The sequence below is a fragment of the Propithecus coquereli genome, unplaced genomic scaffold (assembly GCF_000956105.1).
Source record: "Propithecus coquereli isolate 6110/MARCELLA unplaced genomic scaffold, Pcoq_1.0 Scaffold244, whole genome shotgun sequence".
Lineage (NCBI taxonomy): Eukaryota > Metazoa > Chordata > Mammalia > Primates > Indriidae > Propithecus > Propithecus coquereli.
The window spans coordinates 644,019-654,694 of record NW_012147997.1 but is presented as its reverse complement, the minus strand read 5'-3'; the positions used below and the strand labels follow the sequence as shown (position 1 = coordinate 654,694).

At 32.9% G+C, this 10,676-nt stretch overlaps 1 protein-coding gene across 1 annotated transcript in view; it reads left to right on the top strand.

Annotated features, from left to right (window-relative positions):
• COL19A1 (collagen, type XIX, alpha 1) overlaps positions 1-10,676 on the top strand; it is a 383,175-nt gene that overhangs the window by 230,590 nt on the left and 141,909 nt on the right. The window contains exon 16 of the mRNA XM_012646513.1: positions 9,010-9,063. Coding sequence (XP_012501967.1) covers positions 9,010-9,063 — 54 coding nt within the window. The remainder of the gene's footprint in view (positions 1-9,009; positions 9,064-10,676) is intronic.

The window sequence follows — 10,676 nt, the reverse complement described above, 5'->3', positions numbered from 1 at the left end:
AGAATAACTTTTAAAATATTTTTTAAAAACCATAGGCATAAATTTAAAAAAAATCGTATATTTGACCGCATGCACAAAAAAATCTTAAAATCAAATGGCCAGCTGAAAAAAAATATTTACAACTCATGGCAAAGAACTGTAATAGATATCCTAATATATAAAGAGATTTCTACAAATCAAGCAAAAACATCAACAACCCAGTTTTTTAACATTGGACAAAGACGTGAACAGAATTTGTAAAAAAGAAAGAATAGGATGGCTCTTAACACATTAACTGCCATGAGTCATATTTAACTCATGCTAGTTTTGAGCCCAGGGCTTCGTGATGCATTTGTAACTTACATGTCTCTTCACCTTGGGAGCCGTGTGAACTATTTTTCAAATTACATATAACTCATGTACCGAAAACATTAAAAAATAACAAATTTTTCATTAAATTGGAAATGATCATTTTGTTTTCGAAGTTTTTATTCTATTTTTAATAAAACATTGTGCTCCCAAGGAAAAAATATTTTTTTCTAGTGTGGCAGTCAGTGTGTTAAACATATGAAAGATACCCAAATTCACTCATAATAAGAGAAATGCAAACTAAAACACTTCTGAAAACCACTTACAATGTTGGAAATGGTCAAAAAGTTTGTTAGTACACTATGTTAACAAAAATGTGGAAAAACACACACGTTCTGGAGTAAGTGTGACTGAATACAACTTTCTCTATGAAGGGCAATTTGACGTTGTCTATCAAAATTCGACATTTGCTTTGAATCAGAAAATATAGCTACAGTCTCACTCACTTATGAAATTATGCATATACAAGGCTATTCGTTTCAACATTGTTTGTAGTACTAAAAGAATATAGACAACCTAGATGTCCAGCAACAGATGAATGGTTAAATAATAGTACCCTTTTTATTTAAACAAACATAAAATGTTCACATTTTTATGATTGTAAATAGTTACTAGCACATCCAAGTATTGTACTTTCCCTTTCATGAATATTATGTTATTGCTTGTTTTTTTTCCTGATGTTTCTGTCTTTCTGTTTTCTCTGTGACAGCTTTTATATTTTTCAAATTTTCTTATTGAGTCACTTGTTTTCTAGAAATATCATTCAGACTTTTTACTCCATCCTTGACTAGTAGGTTTCTAGGCCAACTGCAAACTTCTTCTGTGACTACCTTTATTTTTTTCTCTGATGCCACTGCTTCTTCCTTTCCTTGTCATCTCTTTTCCTGGTTTTATTCCTCAATTTATGTGAACGTATCTTTAAGCAAATTATGAAAAAATGTGAAAGGGAGGTAAATTTTTAGACATATTATATGTCTGAAAATGTCTTTATTCTACTCTCACATTTGATTTTTAGTTTGATTTTTAGTATAGAATTCTAGGTTGAAAATTATTTTTCTCAGAATTATAAAGGTTTTGCTCCATTGTTTTCTGGCATCAGTGTTGCTTCTGAGACATGTAATGACTTATGGATTCTTTTTCTTCTTGGTTTCCCAAGAAGAGAGAAAGCAAGAATACTGGTGTCTGACTTATTCACCATTCTTCTCCTGACGAGGAAGGGAAGGACATTTTCTACATTCCCTTCATGGTTGGGTAGAACTACCCCTACATCTCCTCTGTGCTTTGTGATTCGTGGTTAAACTTTATGATCTATGACAGCTTATCTTGATAAATAACAATGAAGTACTCGATGTTTAGAAACACTCTTCTCTCAATAGAGCCTAGTTTCCAGACTCATGTCTTGCGTGGACTCGACAATCCTTTCCTGGGCATCAAAAGCCAAACTCTTCCTTTGTCCTTATACTTAGGCTATTACAATCTTAATCCTTCTATGGAAAATGGATGCCTCTGGCAGAAAGGAGGAAGGCCAGTAGAAAGAAGTTAAAGAGAGAAAAGTATGTTTTTAATGTTTTTAATGTTCTATGTTTTTAATACTTTTTAAGAATTTCTTTATCACAGCATGGAGTATTTCCCCCCTTAAAAGTTTGATTTTCAATACCTCACCCAATTGCAACTTACTTAGACTTATATTGTATAAAGCATCTTGAGAGTTATCTACATTAAATACCTAGGTCTCTCATGTGATGTGTGACTATCTCTGTACTGATTTATTTTTTAATCCTAAAATTACTAGTTACATTTTCTGCAGTCTAGTCATTTGTGTTACATAGTTCAAATGCAAAAGTTAATTTTGATATTAAATTTGAAATTATATTTCTATCATGTTGCTCATTCCTCAGAAGACACTGGAAGACATTTAAAAACAATATATGTATAGGTCATTTCTCCTGTCTGCTGTAGAACCATGTCTCCATGTGGCTACTGACCTTTGGCAAAGCCAATCCAAACATACAGACTTATCATGATCAGAGTAACCATTAAAACTGAATCAATCAGATGCTTGCTCACATAAGTCATTAGGACAGATAATACAAATAGATTTCACAGACCATGGCCTGAAAATTTTTTACTTGTCAGCAGAACCTTGAGTTAACTGAAATCAAACCATTTCATTTATTAAGTTACAGCCAAAATAAAAGAAATCTACACAAAGTTTTTCTTAATTAAGAATAATTAAAAATATGAAATGACCAAAATAGGAAAGTGTCGATGATAAATAAATGAAAGTAAACCAAGAATAATTACCAAATATGAAACCACATCATTTAATACAATATAAGCATTTTAAATAACTTGATTGGTTCTATTTTGTATTAATTAATGGTTTGTATAGATACTTTAATATCTTCAGTTGATGTTTTTCAGAAAGTAAGTACTTAATCCTCATCAATGTAAGATAAATTAAAGAACTCAGGTTATATTTCTTCTTTTAATGAAGGGCAAACTCCTCCAAATATAAGTATAGCATTTAATTTGCAATAGTACCACACAAGAAGTAAAAATAACTTGGATTATTTTGGTATCAAGTAGGATTTGTGGATGAAGAATGTAATTATCTAAATTGGATTTTCTGTAGCTATGGCAATTACGATTCTCACCACTGCAGAAGTACCAAGACAAGTGTAAAGAATCAGAATCTTAGCTGTCATTCATCCACCCAACACCCACTAAATGCAAGGCACAGTGCTTGACGACATGCAGAGTGGAAAGAAACTGAGGATATATAAAACTTGCAAAATAGAAAGCCTCACAATAGGAGCAAAAATCTTTGTCAGAAGAAAGTTTGTGGGCAGTACAAATGTTTCAACGTCATTCCAGATTCAAACTACATATTCTATTACTTCATTTATAGTATTTCTGGTTTTATTAGCTGAATCAATAGTGGCTAATAACAAGCCATTTCAGAATCTATATCACAAAAATATATGTGTTTTCTGAATTTAGACAACATAAGAAAAGATTATTATTAAAGTATGTCCCTGCAACCACATGGTACAATCATAATTCATTATGTCCTGTGTCTGAAATGCTTCCAGGGTTTCAGATGAAATTGTAAACTTTGAAAGCACAATATGTGACTTCTAGTTTTGGAATTGTTGTAGGTAGGATAAAATTGCCCATCTAATTAGGGAACTTGTTTGCCACAACTGATAATGATTGAATTGTTCCTGTCCACATTAATATTTCATAGGATTTTCTTTCTAGTGACAGCTCTTCCTAATCTTTCCTTATCAGTGTTACTGTAAAGGTCTGTTGGGGCTTTTTCTTTCTTTCTTTCTTTCTTTCTTTCTTTCTTTCTTTCTTTCTTTCTTTCTTTCTTTCTTTCTTTCTTTCTTTCTTTTTTTAAGTGACAGGGTCTCTGTTGCCCAGGCTGGAGTGCAGTGGCATGATCATAGCTCACTGTAAGCTCGAATTTCTGGGCTTATGCAATCCTCCTGCCTCAGCCTCCCAAAGTGCTGGGATTACAGGTATGAGCCACCACACCTGGTGAGGGCTTTTTTTAGTATGTGGAAGAGACTCTATTGTTCTTTTTTTCAAACATCTATTTACTAGTATGTACTGACAACTGATTATGATAAAATGATAGGCTTTTTATATAAATATAAAATTCCTTTTTCTGAATACTTACACACCCTTAGGAAAATTTTTTCTTGTGTCACAATAATTTGTTGAAATAATGTAAAACTAATCATTCCTTTAATACATTATTAACATAAACATTCTTAAATTCCACTTCTCAGAACTAATATAAAAATTATTTCCCATGACTGGACTATATGTCTACTATGTTTCTACTTATTTGCTATTTTTTAACATTTATGAAACTTATTTCCTATCATAGAACAATTCATTTTCAAGAGAAACAAGTATATATGTGAAAAAAAATTCATTCAGATGTCCCCACTTTACAAAATTTGTTCCCATTGTTCTCATATTAAAGGCACAAAATTTTCTGTAAAGACAAACTCTGTTTTCCATTTTAATTTTGCATATTCTATTTGAAATGCAGAAAATCCCCTAGTAGTATTTTAAGAATGTATGCAGATTCTGCTTAATCTTATGTTTCAAGTCTATGAAGCATATTCTAAAGCAATAATCATAACACTTAAAATACACTTGCATTACATTTTTGTTGAAGTGGGTATTAGGTATCATATGTACTGCAACATTCCTGGCAAGGGAGTGCAAATAATACTTTAGAATGAAACTTTCCTTTTCTACTTCAGCTCCTTTCCTTGATTGAGAAGTAATTAATGCATCTTGCTTCTTTTCGCAAATGAGAATGTGTTCAAATGGGATTAATCTATGCTGTTAACTCAACTAAACATCTACTATATTTGTTAAACACTTCAAAATTTTGTTCTGAACCAGTTAATTTTAAGTAATTTCTCAGTTAAATATTTACATGGTCTTCCATGATGATAAGCTCTAGCTTGTTTTAAAATAATCAGCAGATTGTCCAGAGAGAGCTATGTGAAATATAACACATTGTAATAGCTATCCACTGGAACTTGGAATGGTTTAGCTGGCTTGGGCTATCTTTCACATATTTTTATCTTAGCCAAAAGAGGTTAACAACCTTATGAGTTCCATTTTTTGTCAACATTTTTAATGTCCAGAATTCTTTAAAAAATAAGATGAATGCCTATACAGACACATATAGTTACATCATGAAAATACTAAATACAATCTCAAGCATTACGTTTCAGAAAAGCAATAAATCTGTGTTTATAAAATTTTAGAAACTCAATTTACAATTATTTTTATAGTAGAGTAAGTATATGAAAAAAGTAGAAAAAAATGAATGGGCATTATTCTTTGGCAAATTAAATCAAAGAAGAAAAAAATGCACAGATTATGCAAATGCACCATGAGTACAAAGATATTTAAGAATAAGATTCTCTAACTAGAAAAATTATATAAATCTGAAAAATGTCAAGTAGTAGTCAAAGACTTGAATAAGTTCCATAATAAAGATGATGTTACAAGTGGTAAATAATTAATTCTTAAATGAACTATAAGGCATATTTTGCTCTCAGACATCAGAGAATGGGATGATCACTTCAGACTGAGGAAGACAGACAAGACTGAAAGTTCCGCATTGTGGTATTTAAGTCCAGGTTTTGAAAATAAAAATGATTATATGAGGAGCAGAAGCCCTTTCCCCAACACCAACACTCAGTATTGTTCTACCCTGGTGTTTTCTTCTTTATAATCCAGTGTACTAAATGTTTATTGAGTTCCTTCTATAAGTGTGGTAGAGGATAGGAAAAAATGAGGCTCTATCCTTCTAGAACTGATGGTCAAAAAGGAGGATAATTAAAGCATATGCCTGAGGCCCTTCACAGAGCCAGAATAAGACAGACTTGTGGAAGGGGTTCTGAGAAAAATGCTGAGCTCTATCCAAGTTTAATTTAGGTAAGCTGGAGCTTAGGTGTGTCTGTAATTTTCATAGTAAGTGATAAGTAAATCCATTGTTTGACTTTACTAAATGGGAGGAGTAGTGACCTGGATAATTGTAAATAATGAATCATCCCAAAATTTTAATTAACTAAGAGTTTGGGAAAATATATTATTTTTCTACAGTTGATCTGTGTTTTGCTGATGACAATACTAAAATTATTTTTTCTTTGTAAATGTCAACTAATGTTCAATAAATACAGCTCAAAAATGTTCTGAACTTTAGGGCAACCTGACTAGGATTACAAATTGGTCATGGATAATACAAATAGTGAATGATCCATTACGGATTAAAAAAGTATTTCCTGATTTTTGGTCAAACTCCTGGTTGGGTCCTAGATTTAACAAAAGTGAAGGAGGGGGATTCAGAATGATGAACATCTAGGAAGCAATGGGTTTATGTATGAGTTGGTACCATATCTTACTACTTGGACCTCACACATGAAAGAGTCTCATAAATATTTTTTGAGTTTGTTAAATGCATTCCAAATCAAATATAATATTTTTGTATTATGTAGACTTTTGCTGTATAATTTCTTCAAATAGTAAAAGGTATAGATTTTTTATTTTATGTGTCTCAGATTTAAGTGTACTCCCTTGATGAACCTTTGATGTGTGTATGTTTTAGTTACTCGTATTTAAAAACACTGAATGAGCTGTCAGCATTTGGATGAATATCAAAAATGTTATATATTAGTTTCACTATTCATGAAATGATAATAGTTTTCTTAAGGGTAAGAGAAAAGAGTTTAATCTAGAGCCAAGATTGTGTCAGTCTTATAAAAAATGATGCAACTCTGTAATTATATTGTAATTAATACTTCCTATATTTGGATTTCGACATTTGTTTTTCCTATAAACATTAGGAATTTACCATCCTAAATTTGGCTTAATTAGCCAACTTTCCTTGGTTATATTTTATATGGTAGGTGTGCTTTTTTTTAACTACAAACAAAAATGATTACTTTTCATTCCCTGGTTTTTATTCCTACCTAAATCAATAAAACATAGGCTCTATATACCACTATGACATTAAATTGTTCCCAAAGTAGATAAAATAAATTAAAGTGATAAATATATAAATTTTATTCATCTTGTGGAGAAGGAGTCAGAAAAATTTGTGGAAACACTAAGAAGTGTTGGCACATGCATAATTTTTATATTAACACTTTTTGAAAATTAGTTATAATAATTTACACTTAATTCCGACAACTTTAATCAAATGAAAACTATCTGAATGAAAAGTTAAAATATGTATATCACTTTCTTCTATTCAAAATAAAATTAGATGATGAAATTATGCATGTATGATTTAGGAAGATTTAATTTCTGTGAGAAAATTTTAAAATGAATACACGCATAATAAATATTGGTTATCATGAGCACTGCTAGTGTTTTAGTTGAAAGGTAGACATCAGTTTTTATTTAAAAGGTCATATTATAAAAATGAATCCTAATTATTTTTAAATTAGATAACAAAAGAATTTCTTTAAGAATGAAGGTGAATTCCTATTTATTTGAATTTATATTATTAGATTTTTCATTTATTCCGAACCATTTAAGGCATTTCATAGATGATAGATTAATCATAAATATTTGGAAAACTTTTTGAAAACTACTGTCTTCATCCAAAACTTTTATTAGAGTGGATTGACTCCCCAATGCAAATTGTTGTCATTCAGCCATTAACAGGCATATAACTATTATGATCAAGACACAGATTCTGTCTATTATAGCTTAGAGCCTGGTGAGAGAAACAAATCATTACACAAATAATCATTTACATGAATTCATGGTGAATACTTTAAAGAAAAAGCACAAGGCACTATAAGACTGAAACAAGGCATCTTTTTCTTCGTGGCAAATCAGGGAAAGTCAAGCTAGGTTTTCTTAAGCTCGATTTTGTGGAGAATGGAGGAGAAATGTACAGAGTCAATTCAAAAGCTCTTACAGATGAGCAAGAAGGGATAACGGAGCAGTAGGAATGGAGAGAAATAGACGGATCTAAACACATTTGGGAGATAAAGTTAATCAGATTTGGTGACTGGATGTGAGAGAGAAGTTTGAGAGAGTAAAGTATGGAGAATGAGTTATAGATTTCTGGCATAAGCTAGGAGGGTGTGGTGTGGATTTATTGAATTGGGGAAGATGGCAGAGGACCCAGGTTTGGAGGGAGGGTCCTGAGATCAGTGTTTGAGGTGCTAAACTTTGGATGCCTATGAACTAGCTGGGTGGTAGGTATGTCACGCGGGCAGTTGGATGTATGGATCTGAATGCAGCTCAAAAATAAACAGGGGTTATAAATCTTGGAATCATTGGCCTAGAGAATCCGAAGCCCAAAAGTATGTGAGATCATGGTGAGAGAATGTAGGCTGAGAAGAAAATAAGCCTAAAATCCCACACATTTAATGGTTGAATAGGGAAGGAGGAAGCAGTAGAAAAGACTAAGAAAAAGTAGCAATAACTGCTGAAGCTTTGAAAAAAATAGCAATATCATCATTTTGAGTTTCATGTTGAGTCAAAATTCCTGTATAGTAGTAAATGTCTGTAAGAATCAGGAGACTTGGTGTCCAGATTAACACCTGGGAGTTTCTGGGACTTTTTTTGTGATCTGAAAAAATTATTATTTTCCCTACCACTTGACAATATTATGAGAAAGCAGTAAATAATGTCTATATTAAAAGTTAAATGTTATGGACATATATTTGAAGTCAACACCATAATCATATATTTCCTTAGAAGATACTTACGAACTTATTCTCAACCAAAAATATAGTTTTATTTATAAAGTTTAAATGTATAAAGAGGTTTTTTTATTGCTTGCAAATATTGTTTCCATTTATTTATGGTAGTTTATTGAAGCGTGAATCATACGGGATTCTTCACTGGGAGGGAACATTTGGTCTTACACCTGGTTTGTAACTGCCTTTTCTTCTTTTCTGGAGTTTGCTACAAAGATAAATCAGTCGAAGCAGGGTAATTCATCATTATTAATATATTACATAGCTTAACCTTGGAAGGGCTCAAATCACTTTAAAGTTTTGCTTTAGTCGATGAAATAAGTATTAATTTTCACAACATTCCTTGTGAGGCAGGTGCACTTGGGACGATCTGTTAACATGTGTCTCCTTTTCCTCACAGGGTTCCCTGGGGATACAAGGCCCCCAAGGTCCACCTGGAAAAGAGGGTCAGAGGGTAAGTAAAGTTGGAACAACTGGTAGGCATTACTAACTCAGGGGTAACTTATTTCCGAATACTAATGAAAATAAAACCAAGATACAGCAAGCCAAATGGGCTAAGGAGAGTATCAACTATCCAAAGGCTGAAATTTGAGAGTTGAGATTTTAACAGAGGTTTTACAATTCAGAAAATTCTATATATTTTCAAGATTGGCAGCACAAGTGTAGAGGTACTGTTTGGATAAAATGAATTAGCCCTAATTTGATCTAGAGCACTTTGGTCATATTTTTAGTTTTTGCATTAAGTGGATGGGTATCTTTGTGGAGGTCCAGCCTGTTCATGAATTCTGTGAAGACTGTGGGATGTTAACTACATTCTTTATCCAAATTAAATGATTGACATTAGTGACTCTTTGTAACTCTCCTTTTATTACTATTTATTGTCTCTCACTGAGAGAAAATAGTAAGTGAACGAATTGTCTTTACAGTTAGGAGTATAGCAACCGCCTTCCCTCCCTAGTCCATTTCAGGCTCATCATCCCAGTGAAAGGAAGCCCCTGCAGTGTTGCGATAACCGGTGAGCCTCACTTGAGCACTGGGCACCCCATCGTTTGGCTTACTGTTATTATTACTATTTTCAAATCACTTTAAAATCTCAGCAAATTTTTATGTGTGCTTTCTCATGTGATTATTCATGGCAAGTCTTTGTGCTAAATAGGACAGGTACTCTGAACGTCTGTTCACTACTGATGAGGATTCCGTGACTTAAAGAATTGAGGTGACTTGCTTAAACTTGGGCTTCTGACTCTAGGTCCCATGGTCTCTTTTATTGTCCCAGTATATTAACCCCAAATCTGTTTTTTAGTCACTCTCATATATTACTGCCAGTTCCGCCCTCTGGCAAATCAGTCTGTTTCCTCAACTACATCAGAGTTCTTCAAATATTTGAAGGCCAGTTTTACATTTTCCCAAGGTTTATTTTGTATTGGGTTAATAAAATCCCAATTTTCTTAACTTGTTCTCTTATCATATGGATTCCTGACCCTTCAACATGCTGATAGTCTGTCCCAGAAAACACTCAACCATCTTCCAGAGGTGTCAGGAATGGGACTGGACACATGTGGTTTTATTAGGGCAGATTAAATGTGGCAAGTGTGTCCTGTACCATAGACAATGTGCTTCTATTGCAGCCGAAGACCGCGCCAACACCTCTTTGTCTGGTATCACACTTTTGACTTATACTGACATGTGGTCAATTACATGCTCTTCCCCTTTCATTTTAATGAGAACTTCTGCTAAGTCAGATCTTTACTGCTGTTGCTGTGCAGTTGCCTTTTTGAATCATGAAATCAGAATTGATCCTTGATAAATTTCATTTTCTGGATTTGTACCTTTCTGTGGTTTGGGGTTTTTGGTTTGTTTGTTTAAAAAATTTGAATTCTGTTTTCCAGTGAAATACCCCTCAGCTTTCTGTTACCCTGAAATGTATAAGCCTACCTTCTGTCTTCATTCGAATCATAAATAAATCCTAGCAGAACAGGGCCCAACAACTCTGTGTAACACCAGCCTAGGCTGCCATCTCTTCCACTATCGATGTTCTTGTGGCATGATAATCAAACCTTGTGCAAA